The sequence below is a fragment of the Solenopsis invicta genome, chromosome 6 (genome assembly GCF_016802725.1).
Source record: "Solenopsis invicta isolate M01_SB chromosome 6, UNIL_Sinv_3.0, whole genome shotgun sequence".
Taxonomy (NCBI): Eukaryota; Metazoa; Arthropoda; class Insecta; order Hymenoptera; family Formicidae; genus Solenopsis; species Solenopsis invicta.
The window spans coordinates 18,028,755-18,046,073 of NC_052669.1; the positions used below are offsets into that span (position 1 = coordinate 18,028,755).

General features: G+C 31.9%; 2 protein-coding genes and 1 non-coding gene across 6 annotated transcripts; 1 reads left to right on the top strand and 2 right to left on the bottom strand.

Moving 5' to 3' along the window:
- Window positions 1-267: 267 nt before the first annotated feature.
- LOC120358022 (interaptin-like) lies at window positions 268-3,552 on the bottom strand. Of its 3 annotated transcripts, XM_039450434.1 has the most exons (8): window positions 2,814-3,552; window positions 2,572-2,614; window positions 2,256-2,377; window positions 1,542-1,664; window positions 1,322-1,460; window positions 903-1,063; window positions 488-800; window positions 268-398 (listed from the first exon to the last, which is right to left on the bottom strand). In XM_039450434.1, exons 2-8 carry the CDS (start codon window positions 2,573-2,575, stop codon window positions 304-306), a joined length of 957 nt encoding a protein of 318 aa, XP_039306368.1. In that variant the 5' UTR covers window positions 2,576-2,614; window positions 2,814-3,552; the 3' UTR covers window positions 268-303. The 3 variants fall into 3 exon arrangements, with proteins under 3 accessions (XP_039306368.1, XP_039306367.1, XP_039306369.1); XM_039450433.1 differs by lacking the exon at window positions 2,572-2,614 and having other exon boundaries at window positions 2,814-3,550; XM_039450435.1 differs by lacking the exons at window positions 2,572-2,614; window positions 2,814-3,552 and having other exon boundaries at window positions 2,050-2,549.
- Window positions 3,082-15,086, bottom strand: LOC105203527. Its single transcript, XR_005574993.1, has 5 exons — window positions 14,604-15,086; window positions 12,537-12,718; window positions 11,463-12,376; window positions 10,545-10,899; window positions 3,082-3,765 (listed from the first exon to the last, which is right to left on the bottom strand). It is a non-coding gene; the product is annotated as a glucose dehydrogenase [FAD, quinone] (transcript).
- Window positions 4,609-9,486, top strand: LOC120358021. Of its 2 annotated transcripts, none has more exons than XM_039450432.1 (3): window positions 4,609-4,689; window positions 4,777-5,165; window positions 6,172-9,486. In XM_039450432.1, exon 3 carries the CDS (start codon window positions 6,232-6,234, stop codon window positions 8,389-8,391), a length of 2,160 nt encoding a protein of 719 aa, XP_039306366.1. In that variant the 5' UTR covers window positions 4,609-4,689; window positions 4,777-5,165; window positions 6,172-6,231; the 3' UTR covers window positions 8,392-9,486. The 2 variants fall into 2 exon arrangements, with proteins under 2 accessions (XP_039306366.1, XP_039306365.1); XM_039450431.1 differs by having other exon boundaries at window positions 4,632-4,899; window positions 5,025-5,165.
- Window positions 15,087-17,319: the final 2,233 nt, after the last annotated feature.

Genomic DNA, 17,319 nt, shown 5'->3' on the forward strand with positions numbered 1-17,319 from the left:
GATAATAAAAAATGCAAAAAATGTACACAAAACTCATTTTCCTTATTTATTGCACTAAGAAAATTTGTTTAAAAAAACTAAAATATTTAGTCTGATACAATTATTAACTAAACATTAAATTGATCATAAATGTTATTTAGTTGCACAAAAATAATTTATGTCAAATATTCAAATTTTGTAATCAAGGCTTAAACAAACTTAATATTTTAATATAATGTTTAAAAAAATAAATGTTAAAAATAGAATAAGGATAATACAAAATGGCCATAATTTGTACTATTTTTGTATATTCTGATACGAGTATTACTGCATACGAGTATTATTGCATTTGCGACGAATGGCTCTTTGTATTTCTTTAACAGTGTCTTCACTTCTTGTGAAAGTCGATTGCACATAAGCTGAAATAATAAAATACAACGAATTATATAATATATATAACTTTATCTTATATTTTAGTTTCAGTTTCAAGTATGTACTGTTTTCTTACACATAATGGCATCTACTCTCCGAGGGCTGAGTTTTTCGTTTTCCTTGGCTGCAGACGTATTTTTATTTTTATGAATATTGGCTACTTTGCCCGTTAACGATGAGGTAGCAAGTTCTTTTCGAGAAAATATTGCTGAATTGAGATCTCCAGTCAATTTAGCAATACTCGAATGATTGCATTTATCCAGAATTTCTTTCTTTATATGGAAATGTATTGGTTCCTCACGCATAACGTTCTCTTCCTCATGTTTAACCACGTTTTCTTTCTCATGCTTTACCACGTTTTCTTTCTTACGCTCAACTACGTCTTCTTCCTGTAATAATAAACGATAAACTGGTAGTACATAAACATTTATATATATATATATATATATTCATTTATATAAATTCGATAAAACTTATGCTGTAATACTTACAATTGAAGAAACGTTATTACCAATTGCTGGTGTCTCAAGTTCTTGACTCTCATTTTGAATAATTTGTTCGTTGAAATCTTCATTTGTGTGCGCCGTTTTTTTTAAAATTTGTGTCAGATTTGACATTATATTTTTTATTTGGCTATCTATTACTGACAGATCTGAAAAAGAAACATAGTATTGCGTTATCTTATGTCAATTTTATGATCATAATGCCAAAGAATTCAATTTGTTACATTGACTTATTCCATTGAATTGAAATGTATTGTAAATTACGAATGATTACAATTGAAAACATAAACAGAAGTACATATAACTATAAATGAAAACATTCAAAATATTATTTCAATTGGTCTAGAAAAAATGAAACAATAAAGTAATATCTGTAGTAAACCACGCAAATTTGTGAAAAATAGTACCTTCGTTTATTGTTTTTAAAGTTCTCAAACGTTTATTGTCATTTTTTAGTCTTTCGATCTCTTTCTCAAGTGTGACGACTTTAGCTTGTAGCTTTGCTGTCATTTCTGACGAATTGTCATCGTTCTCATCATCCGAAATCTAAATAAAAACCACAAGAAAGTTAATATTGATTTACTGATTTTTTTATAAGAACTTATATTTGTAAATTAAACAGCATACTGTAATCTTTCTTTCGAACTGCTTGTCATTTTTCAACTGCATCCACAGTTTATTTTTATTTTTTACCTCAACGGATTGAGTATGTTTTTTAGATTTGGAGACTTTCTTCTTTGATCTAGTTTTCTACAATAAAAAAATGCTTTTAATGAATAATATTTAATCTTCATCATTCAGCACATACAGTTAATTTTTGAAAAAATCAACTACTCTTTTAATAATTTATTAATATTTAATAATTAACTAATTATTAATAACTTGTTTTCTTTATATAGACCGTATATATGCCGAAGAATGGTAGAGATTATTCATTATCCATTTGAAAGGAATCACGCTTTCACATTGCTGCACAAACATGCTATTTATGGGTAATATTATATCAGTGAAATATTACAAATGAACAACTCAACTCCAAATTATAGCACTTTTCGCAAAGAAAGTAAGAACACGAATCAAAAAGTTATGATTTATAGGGTGCTAGACTAACTCAAAATTTGTAAGAAATATTCACTTGACCATTCATATATGGAAACTTAAAAGTACATCTCATAATTTGTCACTCTGTATATATGACGAAAATATAGTATCTCCTTAATAATGTACAACTGATTTCAAGACATGAAAACGTTTACTGCAAGGATATAATATTATAAATTAAATTGAATTACGTTTTCAATCAACCTATTTCCAGAAGTATAATATACAATACATACTTACATCTTCATCATCGCTTTCGTCACTTACGCATTTTCTTTTTATTTCTTTTCGCTCACTTTTAGAAGACTTCATAAACCCATATTTTTCCAAATTAGATCGACGAGTGCACATGTCTGTCCATTCTGGAATATGATCGAATTTATATAATAAATGTAAGTATACTGGGGCATCGGGTATGCGTCATTAACCTTTTTTTTAATTATAAAATTGTTAATTAATTTTAGCAATAAACACTACAAGATGCTACATTTAACCGATTTAATGAATACATTAAAAAATAAGGGAAATGTTCAAAATATTCAATAATAATAATTACCCATAATTTATTCGTTTAATGTAGTAACCTGATATGCAGGTTCCTGAGTAATTAAAAAAATTTAAGTTAATTTAAGTTAATTTATAATATCAGGATGACTTTAGACTCTGTGCAACTTGTATAATATACGCAGGTGATATGCGGATTTTCGAAAGGCACAGAGTAAAAATTTTTCAAATTCTAATGTAAATTGTATCTGCATGATATTGTTTCGAAATTAAGAAACGTCTTGACGTACTTACCACCATGAGCTAAAATTTTTGCCGTGGTTTGCATCCATGAACATGAATCTATTTTTTTTTTATAGTAGCCGCTGGTCCGACATCCACATCAGGCCATTGCAATGTAACTTGTTTTTCTTCATTGATAATTTCTCGCAATTCACTATCAGTCACTTTCTTACACAACCATTCGCGGAACCCTACTGCAATTTTGTGACTCTCGTTTGTGAACTCATAAATTAAACATTGTGTGTCATCTATCATGTGCAAATTCGTCATTACTGTATCGTTGTTTGTCGTTCACTAGAACGAAGAAACGTAAAACTAACACGAAATCTCTTGCAAGGCGCGGATCGAGATGTGAATACAAGTCCGAAATCACGTAGCACGCTACACACACATGCACGTACGCACGTTGAAATGCTCTATCTATATATGACACACGCTTGGTTAGGTTCAGTGCGCGCCATGCGAGCGTGTTGTGTGCGGCGTGGCCGGTGCTACATGCGTGCTGCATATGTTTTCGGGCGCGAAATTCTATCACTAGTTGGGATTGGTCCGATTTTCAAATTGGCGGTCCAATGCTAAACGCTCATTGGTCCGAATTATATCCTTGCATCTGTATTTGCTGGTGTACGAGCGATATTTTGATTTTTCTTTCTCAGCTGCATTGCTTTGTCTCCCGCTCACATTTGTAAAATTGTAATTGTAAGCCTGTTCTTTTTAGCTGAACTGACTGCACTAGTTCACAGTTTATCTTCTTCCCTCCACGTTAAAAGAAGAAAGATAAACTGAATTAGTGCAGCCAGTTCAGCTAAAAAGAACAGGCCTTATGTCTCGTCGTCCGTGTGTAATTGTTGTTTCAAAGTTAATTTTGCGTACGTTAAAAATATGAAAAGAGGACCATATAAACGATTTTTGGAAGATGAAAATATTTTAATTCCAAGAACAACGCGACGTCCGCGTCGTTTAAATGAGGTATGTATACTATACTGTACTGTACAACGATGTTTAACAATTAATATATGCATGATTGCATCATTTATATATATATATATATATATATATATATATATATATATATATATATATTATTGTCATAAAATTAAAGTTGATTTATATTATGATCTAGAATATAGACGAAAACGAAGAACATCGTCATGTTGATGTAGGCATTGGTGCAGGCGATAATGAACCAACAAACGACGAAAATCAAGTAATCAGAATACTTATATATAATACTTGTTAGAAAAGTACAAGACGATTAGAAAAGTACACATGAGAGGGACAACGCGAACAGTTTCTTATTTCATATTTCTCAAATCATCGCATTATGTGAAGAAAAGAAATCCTAACCAATTTCATATATATTTCTCAATAGTAATGCATTAACGGTAATTTTATCGCAGCTAACCATAACATTTATTGGGTGATTATCATAACGGATAATAGAAATTAGATGAGCAACGGTAACTAATTTGTTAAAGTATAATTTTTATTATATGAATTGATCAAAACTTGCGTGTTTTTATGTATCTATTTTATGCTCGTATACCTTTGTTTTTGTTATGTATTTATTAATATACGTTTTATAACTGTTAATTGTAATGTAATTGTTATTGTTATGCAAATTGTATTTCATTTACTTTTACTTTGTGTATTTAAGAATTTACGAAGGCTCAGACGTGACAAAAGAAAAATTTAAGTATTAATATTTCAAGATTTACATAACCGAAAAAGACAAACAAAGATATCTGAAATGTAATATAGATATTATTATTTTTTACCATCCTTTCTGCAGATCATAATTGGTCGAGAAAAATATAAATTATATGTTGAGGACAGCAACATTCCAGTTCCACAGAGAACGCAATACAGAAGGAGTCAAATTTATCAAGTAAGGGACACACATATGCCTGTTGTCAAACTTTTGGTACCATTACATAAATAAATAATTTTTTTCATTATGGACATCTGTGTACAGAATATAGAAGAAAACATAGAGGATCATGAAATTTGTAATGCTAGAGTAGATGATGAGAATGATAATGACATTGTCGACAATGTCAATCAGGATGATCAAGTAGATTACGTAATCATTCCACAGGTATAATAAATCATTATACACTTTTACCTATAATATTAATTTGAGGCTCTCTTTTTCTCTCTCTCTCTCTCTCTCTCTCTCTCTTTGAAATAAAGTTATAAAATATAAACTTACATATGCTATAGGATGCTCAAGAAAATACAAGTGAAAATGATGAAGATGACAACAGCGATTGGAGTAACAATGAACATATTGAAAATGAGAATAGAATAGTAGACAATGAAGATAATGAAGAAATTCTGAATTCCCATCCTGTTGGTCCACAGGTGTTTCATGATAATACAAACTATATCGTAATATGACCTAAAAGTATATCAACACATTAAAATACGAAAACGGTTGTACCAGTTGTAAGCAGATCTTAGTTTTTAATAATAATTATTCTATGTGAATTTATAAACATTTACAAGATCTCTCAAATTGCGCGTTGTTTACTTGCCAGACTTAAATCACAGTTTCTTAAAAAGAACTGAGAACTGTAATATCACCAATATTAAATTGTTAATCAACTTAATAATTTGATACTTACAAGCATTTCTACAATATTATTCCCCCTTATTCCCAAAAGAATAAGATAGATTATAAAGAATATTTGTTGAGGTAATATTTTTCGCAACAAATTCTTCACAATTTTCGGGATAAGGATAAGGTACAGCCGTTTTCGTATTTTAATGTGTTTCATAATAATGTTGAAAAAAAGTTGTGCATCCATATTTTCCACGTTTATTATAATTCATTTTAATACATTTCCGTTTAATTGATGTAGACAAAAAACAAACTATTACATCGCTTTTTTGTACAATACTGCTATACAATGTAGAAGTATTAACTTGTGAGTCTTTTGCAAATTCTAAATGTAATGGTAATAATTTTAGTCCAAAAATTACATAAATTTTCTCGTTCCAATTAATTTATTTTAACAATTAATTATTTTGAAATATATTGCGTACGTGGTAAAATGACAGTTAATGAGTTCAAATTGATCGTCTAGTGCATACTGACAGTCCATGCCTAACTGTGAAACCCATAATAAGTAATTTATTTTCTTTTCGCGTTAGAATGCAATTGTTCTAATTTAATATTGATGACTGAATCTATGTGTATGTAATATTCTGACATCGTACGTTTATTTTTCTGCAACAGATAGGTATATATGGTATCGAGCTATGTCTGCATCGAGCTAAAATTTATCTATACTTTGTAAAATTGATCACGAATATATAATTCTATTTGTAATATATAATATTTAACATATATTTAAAATTTTTTTAGGAGAGAGTTCCTTTGTACAACGACTGCAATCTGACGCAAGAAGAAAGTGAACTACTTATTATGGGCTTCGCAGTTAGACATGGACTATCAGACTATGCACTCGACGATTTACTTAAACTTATTAACTGTCATTTACCACGTACGCAATATATTTCAAAATACTTGTTCTTAAAAAAATTTTCACCTGCAGTGAAGACTATATTCCACTTTTACTGTCCTCAATGTAAAAATAGCTTACAATTTGCTGATGGAAGACTTATCGATCGATGCGAAGATTGCAATAATGATTTTAAGAAAGATGATTTAAAAAAAGCAGGAAATTTTTTTTTACATATCCCATTAGCTGATCAGTTAAGAGGAATAATGAATAGTAATCTTTATTACAAACTTTCGAAAAATAGATTCAATGAAAGCGACGTTGTTAATGGACGAGTGTATCGTAAATTAGTTAATAGAGAAGTAATAGGTGAACACGATATAACGTTGCAGTTAAATACTGACGGAGTAGCGCTTTTTAATTCTTCAAAAATGTCGATGTGGCCTATTCAGGTTGTAATAAATGAATTGCCGTATCGCCTCAGAAGACAAAATGTAATGTTGTGTGGTTTGTGGTACGGAACTGATAAGCCAGTTATAGACCTTTTTATGAAACCTTTCGTAGACGAATTAATCATTCTTCATAATGAGGGTATGAAATGCATCACACCGGAACATCCAGAAACAATAAACATAAAAGTACATACCCTTATTGCATCCGTAGATTCGGTAGCAAGACCACTATTACAAAACTTGAAACAATTTAATGGAGAAAGTGGATGCTCTTTTTGTTTAAAGAAAGGAGATAGAATACCATTTGGAAGAGGGTACACTCGAGTCTACTGTGGTGACATAGGTGTACCTCGTACTACGTTGCAGCATGAAGCTGATTGCGAAGAGGCAATTGAAACGAATGCATGTGTACGCGGAGTGAAAGGACCCTCTATATTAATGAAGCTACCGGTTTTTAATATTATAAATTCATTTGTGCCTGATTACATGCATACTGTGCTTTTAGGCGTAACGAAAACGTTTGTATGCAATATTTGGTTCGATCCGGCTAACAAAGACAAAGAATGGTATATTGGAAATAAAATGATAGAATTCGATAAAAATCTATGCAATATAAAACCACCTTGTGAAATAACTAGAGTTCCACGATCGATAACTGAAAGACAATTGTGGAAGGCTTCCGAATGGAGAAACTTTCTTTTATATTATTCATCTGCGTGCTTGTTCAATTTAATGCATCGTACATACATAAAACACTGGTCCCTGTTAGTTTTCAGCATGCATATTTTCCTGAAGGACAAAATTACGGAAAATGAATTCTATGTAGGCGAAAGATCGTTAAAGAAATTTGTTTTCCAAACAGAAACTTTGTATGGACAAGAGTTCATGAAATTTAATGTCCATTTGCTATTGCATATTCCAAAGTCAGTATCTGCTTTCGGTTCATTGTGGGCTCATTCAGCATATCCTTTTGAACATTATAATGGAAGACTAAAAAAATTATATCACAATACTCAAGCTGTACCAAGGCAAATATGCAAAACATATTTTAGATTAAAGACTGTAGATAGAATAAGCAATAAGATTTTTAAGGATGAAAATTGTACGGTTCGTGGGAAATTGCTCTTTAATAAAATGTTTGGACCTCATAAAATAAATTCTTGCGTTGAATATGGACCACATTTACGATTATTACAACCATCTTCCAATATATCATTAAATATTGTACAGCAGGCATGTATTATACAATTATTGCAGGAAGAATTAGTGTCCGCCGATAATATTCAATTGTATAAGCGTTTTATTTTTAAAAATATTTTATATCATTCAGTTGACTACGAACGTTTTACGAAAAGAGAAAACAGTGTTATTCAATTGACAAATGGAGCTTATATTATGATACAAAACATTTGTATGGTTCAAAAAATTAATTGTAACGAGGACATTTATGTAATTTTTGGACTAAAATTATTACCATTAAATTTAGAACTGGCAAAAGATTCACAAGTTAATAATACTTCTACATTGTATAGTAGTATTGTACGAAAAAGCGATGAAATAATTTGTATTTTGCCTACATCAATTAAACGGAAATGTATTAAAATGAATTATAATATGCGTGACGATCATTATATTGTAATGCCGCTTGTCAACCTAATGGAAATTGACTGAATTATTTATGTAGTATTGTATTATTACACGGTATTTTGTAATTATTATTGTATAGTACTTTTAAAATTAAAAATACTTTGTGCTATTTATAATACAAAAAATATTCCATTTTATAAGTATTTGACTAATTCCTTTTGAAATCAGATAAGAAAAAATCAATCGTTTTTTAAATTAATTAAAAATTTTATTAATTCGAATATATGCAAAAAAGTGAGGACGTGTTTTTGTTTGTTCAAAAAAATTTATTTACCGAAATACGAGTTAATTTTAACGAATATTTGTATTTAATTACAAAATACGATATGTCCGGTTCGACTTATCGTAGTGATGAAGAAAATGTCATTTTAAAGCTAAAATTATACACTTTAATAAACAATTTTTCTTATGAAAAACATCAATTATTATTAATAAAAAATTAAACTGTTAAATATTTTTTTTAACAGAAAGCGACCTATTTGAAAAATTTGGAAAATATACATTTATATACAATTCTAGACAAAATAAAAACGTTCAATACGTTACATTATGTCCTATTTTATACTGATTTAAATTTGGACCGCATTTTAAATTTAATTCAGTGCAAAATAAAAAAATGCTTTGAAATCTTAAGTTTTAAATAATTGATCAATAACTGCAGTTTCCAATATTCAACAATAGTAACTATCAATATTTATCTGCAGTATTCATCAATACTTGTCTATCTCTAATATTTAAGTATTGATCAATACCAGTTTCTAATATTCAGTATTCACCAATAGCAACTATCAATACTCAGTATTCATTAATACTTGTCTATCTCTAATATTTAAGTATTGATCAATACCGTTTCTAATATTCAGTATTCACCAATAGTAACTGTCAATACTCAGTATTCATAAACACTTTGACTATCTAATACTTGAGTATTGATCAATACCAGTTGCCAATACTCAGTATTCTCCAATAGTAACTGTTAATACTCAGTATTCGTCACTACTTAACCTTTACCAATACTCAAGTATTCACCAATACTGACATGCAATACTCAGTATTACAACTTGAATACTGAGTATTGAAATCTCAATACTCAGTATTGAGCCTCAATACTTATTTTCCGTGAGGGTAGTACCGGAATTCTGAAAGGGACAACAAACTATAGGAGGGCGATAACGTTTTTTTTAAAAATTATTTTAGTCAAGATTTGAATCTGGATTTCTTTACATTTTGTAAGCACTTTTGTTTATTAAAAACAGAGCCATTTCAATAATCAAATGCGATTTACATAAAAATTAATTACTATTTTTTTGTTAAAATCTGGTTAACCGATTGCTGTACAAAAATATGATATATTAAATAATTAATAACACTACAAAAAATACTTATTTGTATAATTTCGTACTTTCTCTTTATGGCTGTGCTAACATTAATTTTAAGTTAACATAATTATTGTTTTTAACGAATCAATTGTCGCAAAAGTTGGAAATTAATTAATAAAAAAAAAACATTTTTTTTTCTTTTAAGTCACATTTGATTCTATTGAAATGGTTGTGCCAGGTGTGAGAATTTTTATATTAGTTGCTTGCTTATTGAAGCAAACTGTTTTATATAAATAAGAAATTTTAGTTTTACTCCTCACAATTATTTCTGTTTTTTACAGAGATTTCTTAAGTGAATACTAAAGTAATTAAATATATTAATATAAGTACTGATGACTTAATATTTGGAAATCGGAATAAGTTTCAAGAAATTGAATAAAATTAATAGAAAAGATTATTAGTAAGGTTATTTTATTTATAATAAAATCTGTCTTTTGAAAAAATAGGTTCCTGGACTTTTATTTTAGTTAACACCTCTATTATACATAATGAAATATAGTGAAATCACCAGTATGATTTCTGACGTAATTATAGCAAATCTCATACCCAGTATTTACATTGTAATTATACATATTTTCGATAGTCTCCGCGCAAGTATCTAAGATTTAAGTATATGAAGATTTTAAAACAGTTACGGATTAGTGCTTTTAATTAACACAATTTTAACGTGACAAGTATCTCACGTTAAAATTGTGTATTTATATTATATAACGTATTACATTATACAATTACGCAATTGATTGATGTGTCAAGAGGCAGGGGCGGTAATATTGTCGCTCCTGAAATAAGATGGTTGCATCCATCTTGCCTTTATCATATCAGCGCCCTTCTCACCGATCATAATGACAGGCGCGTTTATATTACCACTCGTGATGGTCGGCATGATAGATGCGTCAATCACCCGTAAGCCGTCGACTCCGTAAACTTTCAACTCTGGATTTACAACCGCCATTGGATCATCGGGCGGACCCATCTTGGCGGTGCAGCTCATATGATAAATCGTTATGGTGTATTGCCTTATTGCACAATTCCAGTATTCGTCCGTATAGAGACGAATATGCTTACAATTGGGTAACGGTTTGTCATAAAATCTTGAACCAAATCTTCTCATACTACTAGTCTCGCCAAAGGCAACAGCCGCCTTAAGAGGATGCTAAAGTAACAGAAGAACTTCCTCGACGTCGGTCCTACAGATCACTGTAGATTATTTTTCGAGCAAGACCAGGCTATTGCTCTTTGTCCATTGCATAGATCTGTCTTTGTTTTTTGATTATTTCGCCATCTGCGAAAAGTCCTATCAACTACTGTTGGGCTCCATATTGCTCTGTTTATGACAGTTCAGCTTCGCTGAGCGAAATATGCGCGTGGTAAAAGCACATTAGCGTATCTTTTTTGTTAGGCGTTCAATCGTAACTTTGCAAGGTCAGTGTTATTCGTGCATGTTTTCTGAAGGGTGCTCTACTATCATTAGGTACGCACGAGCTACACAACTTCTGTATTAAGGTAAAGTTAACCTCAGGTGACGGTTATACGAGTGAATTTTTAATGATTTATTAAATTTTTGTTCGATTTTCTTATAAAATTGACCTGAGCACCCTTTCTTTTTACGCGTATTTCAATTCTAAAAAAAGTTTTTGTGATTCTGTAAAGCCAATCCAAAAATATTTAATGCACTGTAAATGTCGGTAATTCGTGGTTCTTTAGCATCCTCTTAACACCCTCACGAAGTACTGCGACATCGTCTGGATGAGTTAGATAGTTATGATAGAGCAATGGATAATCTAAAGGATTCTTGGATTTTAGTCTTATGTAACCGCGTGACTTGGGCCTGAGTATCATTGGAAATACTCCAAAAACGTCTTGATTTCTTATTTCACTAAACATGTAATTATAAAATTCATCGGTTAAACCATGAGCGTTTTTTATAAAGTTTCCATCATCTGAATTAACACTTGATGATGTCAGCATAAATTCGATGTCAGGCCAATCGTCACTCTGATTGGCATACTTGGTGGAGATAAAGCCAACCGCCTCAAGGCTAATGCTGGACGTTAACGGGCCATCCTCGGTGATAGCATATCTTAAAACCGAATTAATATTCACCATTCGATTCCACAACATGCTGACTTTGTAATCGATTGGGAAAATAATTCCACCAACAGCTATATGATCTTGCAGATTCTGCCCAACACCGGGTAAATCTTCAATCACGGGAATTCCTAATTGCTCTAAGTGTATACGCGGCCCTATTCCGGAAAGCATTAATAATTGTGGGCTATTAATGGCACCGGCTGAGAGAATTACTTCTTTTCTGGCAAGCACCACCTCCTTACGACCATCTCTAATAAATTCTACTCCATACGCTCTTCTACTCTCCGGATCTATCAGCACTCGAGTTACATGGCTCCACAAAGAGAGATGAAAATTTTTTCTAAGTTGAATGGGTCGTACAAATGCCTTGGCGGTGCTGCATCTAGAGCCCCGTCTCATTGTGAACTGTAAGAAGGCGAAACCAGTTTGCTGCTGGCCGTTGACATCACAAATATCGTATCCCATTTCTTCTCCAGCTTGTAAAAAGGCTACGCCCAACGGAGTGATATATGGACTATCTTGTACGGTCAAGTATCCACCTGAGAAGAAAGATGTTAAGTATCCACTTTCGAAAAGAATACAAAATATTTATTCTGCTTTATTATACGCGCGTGGAGACACAAAGAGACAATTTTTTAAATTTATTTTTATACATAATACATGCAAAGATGCATGATAAATCTTAGAAAACATACGTACCTGTACCGTGATATCTTATATTACGTGCCAAATATGGATTTCTTTGGTCTTGAGACTTTTTAAAATACGGCAATACATCTTCATATCCCCAGCCAGGATTACCAAAACTCTTCCATTGGTCAAAATCGTCGATTTCCGCGAATATAAAGCATTGTGTTTAAAACGCTAGAGCCTCCGAGAACCTAAAGTATCATTTAATCGATTATGAAGATGGCGCAAATAAAGCAGTAGCGACTAAAAATAAGTGAATAAATCATTCAACTTAATATTTTAGTAGGGTCTCCAGCATACGTATTTCATTTTTTCAATGAATCTTTGTATTTAGAAATTAAATGAATTGTCGCGGTATGTAGTAATCGATGTTACAGGTTACGGTCTACTTGATGCTACAAATGTTATGAAACATTTTTTACATTGATCAATTACCTAAAATTCTGTAAAGAATTGAGACTCGTGAAAATGTCGCAGAAAACAACGTGACGAATATGAGTCGAGCACGATAAACTGTGCGCAATGTAAGACAATCTCAAATCAATAGTATAATCACATAAATAAGTGTAATCTGTTAGATATGTTCCTGATGGCTAGGTTTATGAGAATGTTGGTAAATAAAAAGACAAACATTAAGAGAAACGAGAATATTTCTTTCTGAGTTGCATTCCACTGAGTTTTTTAATTAATTGAAAACTATTTTTAATATTGTTGTTTGCTTCTGGAATGCTGTTTGATATAAATGTTTGTGTTTAAAAAAACTAGCCAAAGAATATGACGGGCTGTCAATAGACGACGCAATAATTCGCACTTGATTTGTATTCACCGCTTTATTTTCTGTACTAAAATTTTTTGTTCTGATTGGTCAATCAAATGTTTTGAAGCATTTGTAGCGTTAAGTGGACCGCACCCATAGACATTATAGATTCATAAAACAAAAGTAAATGTTTTATCTACCGAGCAATGAAACAAAGCATTACTTTCACTCTAACTTTGATAGCATGCCATGTATATACGCATGACCCTTGATAATTGACAATAATGTGATAATATGTAATACAATTAGAACGTTTTTATATTTAATAATTGATATTATTGTCATAATTATTGTAATTACGATTTCAACACAATTGATTCAATCAGTGGCTTTTCAATGGAGTTATTACTATGGCAGTAGAGTATAATGTATGTTGAATATACGAGAAGCATCCAAAAAATAAGTATTCTATCGTAGTAAAATAAAATAAAAGGTCGGTCAATTATATCACTTTTTTTTATTTTATTAACTCGATTCTTAAGTTACTTCTCAACTTAGTCACCATTGACATTCAAACACTTTTCGTAACGTGACACCGTATAAAAAAAAACGTGTCCATGGATCTGTGCTATAATTTTGCTTTAGTTTTAACTTTACTGTTGTTGTCAAAACTTTGGCTACCCAAATTTTTTAAGCGCAGGAAGCAGGTGAAAATTACTCGGTGCAGGATTTGGAGAGTGATCAAAAATTTTCAACAAAATTTTTGTGAATTTTCATGCGACCGTTAATATACTTTGATCGCCATTGTCGACTCATTTATATATTTATGCATTATTCTCCATATACAGAAATTAGTTGTGTATTTATTGCACTTTTATTTTTTGCGGTTAAAAACCGAATTACCGCATGTAATTTGCAGTCCGATACATCTTGTATTGGCGTCTACGTGATTCAAATTTGCTTCGCTAACAATGATTGCAGTGAAGGCCAGTTTTTAGCCAGTTTTATAGCCAATTTTTTTTTTCTTTTTTTTTACTTTTGATAGGGAAACTTACTTTTTGGATGTTCCTCGTAAAGCAACATTTGAGCGTTTGAAAATGAATATTTTCAAAATATTTGAAATACTATTTTACACAAATACAGTTTTTTTTTGCGTTTCTTGAAACTAAAAATATCTATAACAAAATCTTTATAAATATATGGTATTTATTTTTTCATTAAATCTTAATATTTTTTTATACTCTTGACTGCTTTTAATTCTCTTTTTTTAGATTTCTCTATAAAACTCGATTAACTGCGATCTCTTTTACAATATATACCTTGCCTCTAGTCCAGCAACATCGACGATCGACCATCGCCTGGCAAGCCGTATCCTGCGGCTGCGTGCGATACTTATAGTCCAGCTTACTCTTATGCAAAAATAATGAGAGTATTGGGACATCAGTTATCTCGGTTTCGTGCCCTCCGGCCTCTAGTAGAAGCACGCTCCATTCAGGATTTTCCGTTAATCTGTTGGCTAGCACGCTGCCAGCTGAACCACCGCCGACAATAACAAAGTCATAATCTTTCTTTAATTGTTTCGTCACGCGTGGATGATTTTCCGGGTCCATGAGATCGTAATTGAAATACGCGAGCGCGACGATCAACACTGGGATTATAGTTATTTTACCGATACCGCCGCCAAGAAGGACAGTGGCTGCTTTTATTGCAGTGCTTACTACCGTCGCGACGCTCATCTTTCGCTTTGGTCGTACTATTGATTAATCTTATTCGAAATTTACGTTTATTCAAATATCCGAATTCACAAATACTTCTTGTTTATTTTTTCGCGAATGTTTATCATTTGTATCTTACAGGAATTATCTTTAACAAAAAAACAAAATCTGTTTTATTTTATCATGCGTCTTGTTCGCGATTTTATAGTTCTCGTAACTGTAATTGTATACGATTGCCGTTTAGCTATAAGAGAATTTAGAAACAGGTGATGAAAATTATTTAATGATATACAAATCAGAAAATTATTGTTGATTGCGCGCTTTAATTATAAAAATTGTCGGAACACTTCTCTTTCAAACTTTCTGCAAGAATCTGAAAACAAAATAAAAATTTATTTTATTTATTAGAATCCCTATAATTATTAATTTTATTATAACGAAAGAATTTGTAATTTGTAAAACTGATAAATAAAAAATTGTTTTTGTGAATGCCAGAATATGTTTTTTAAGCTATCTTTAATAATATGTGTTCTACGATAGAAACATTTTACTATTTGGCATTTTTTGTGCTTAAATATATTTTTTCTTTTTGAGGAAATTTATTACTTGTACATACATATACACACACACACACACACGTAAAAAACTCGTGCGTGGCTGTCAATTCATTTTTTTCCCCGCAGAGTTTAATCATTTTTAACTTTTTACAACATAATTTTAAAAATTTTAAACTTTTCGTATATGTAGTCACAGGTTGTACCTTTGAAATGGTCAATTCGTGTTTTTTTTCAAAGGGCCTGGAAAATATAAAAAACCCAAGAATGAAAAAGCGGCCAACCAGGCCCACTCTCCCTTGTATATATACATGTATATATACATATATGCATATATATATATATATATATATATATATATATATATATATATATATACGAGGTGTGTTCAAAAAGTATCGCGAATTTTGAATTTTCGCGGGTTACGTATATTCGAATTTCGATCTTTTTGTGGCGTTATGTTGGTACTCATGTCTCTCACTTATGCCGACAAGCTCGGCCATTTTGAATGTTCACTTAATTGTTGACAGCTGCTTTGCTTGCACGTGTTTTGGATCGTCTTCGATTTTTACCTATTCAAAAAAATGGATCAAAGAACCTGTATCAAATTTTGTGTGAAAAACGAAATTAAGTGCGCGGATGCATTCCGAATGTTGACTGTGGCATACGGAGAAGCTACCTTGGACCGAAGCAACGTTTATCGGTGGTACAAAATGTTCTCAGAAGGCCGAGAAGATGTGAACGACGAAGAGCGTGCCGGACGCCCGAGCACTTCAACAACAGACGAAAAAATTAATGAAGTGGAGAAAATGGTATTGGCCAATCGTCGAATCACCGTTAGAGAAGTTGCTGAGGACCTAAACATATCGATTGGCTCGTGCCATTCGATTTTTATCAATGATTTGGGCATGAGACGGGTCGCCGCGAAATTCGTACCAAAATTGCTCAATTGCGACCAAAAACAGCATCGCATGAACATTGCTAATGAGATGTTGGACTCTGTCCGCGACGACCCAAATTTGCTCCAGAGGGTCATAACTGGTGACGAATCGTGGGTTTATGGTTATGACGTGGAAACCAAAGCTCAATCATCTCAATGGAAGCTGCCGCACGAACCAAGACCGAAAAAAGCGCGCCAAGTTCGGTCGAATGTGAAAGTTTTGCTGACAGTTTTCTTCGATTGCAGGGGCGTGGTGCATCATGAGTTCTTGCCACAGGGTAGAACGGTCAATAAGGAATATTACCTGCAAGTTATGCGCAATTTGCGCGAAGCAATCCGCCAGAAACGCCCGGATTTGTGGAAGAACAAAAATTGGCTTTTGCATCACGATAACGCCCCTGCTCACACATCGTTGCTTGTGCGCGACTTTTTGGCCAAAAACAACACACTAATGATGCCGCAGCCACCGTATTCCCCAGATCTGGCCCCCTGTGACTTTTTCTTGTTCCCTAAACTGAAGAGGCCCATGAAAGGACGACGTTACGCTACGCTTGACGAGATAAAGACGGCATCGAAGGAGGAGCTGAACAAGATAAAAAAAAATGATTTTTTGAAGTGCTTCGAAGATTGGAAAAACCGTTGGCACAAGTGTATAATATCTCATGGGGATTACTTTGAAGGGGACAAAATAGATATTCATGAATAAATAAATAATTTTTGAAAAAACACAAAATTCGCGATACTTTTTGAACACACCTCGTATATATATATATAAACACCTTATATATATATATATATATATATATACATTATAAACATATTTATG

Excerpts from the sequence above, each read along its gene's own strand:
- LOC120358022 (XM_039450433.1), bottom strand. The coding sequence starts at position 2,847 with ATGCAAACCACGGCAAAAATTTTAGCTCATGGTG. Across the intron at positions 801-902 it reads GTAATAACGTTTCTTCAATT|GAAGAAGACGTAGTTGAGCG; the intron begins GTAAGTATTACA and ends TTATTATTACAG. Across the intron at positions 399-487 it reads GAGAGTAGATGCCATTATGT|CTTATGTGCAATCGACTTTC; the intron begins GTAAGAAAACAG and ends TTATTATTTCAG.
- LOC120358021 (XM_039450431.1), top strand. The coding sequence starts at position 4,759 with ATGGACATCTGTGTACAGAATATAGAAGAAAACATAGAGGATCATGAA. Across the intron at positions 4,900-5,024 it reads ATTACGTAATCATTCCACAG|GATGCTCAAGAAAATACAAG; the intron begins GTATAATAAATC and ends CATATGCTATAG. Across the intron at positions 5,166-6,171 it reads CCCATCCTGTTGGTCCACAG|GAGAGAGTTCCTTTGTACAA; the intron begins GTGTTTCATGAT and ends AAATTTTTTTAG.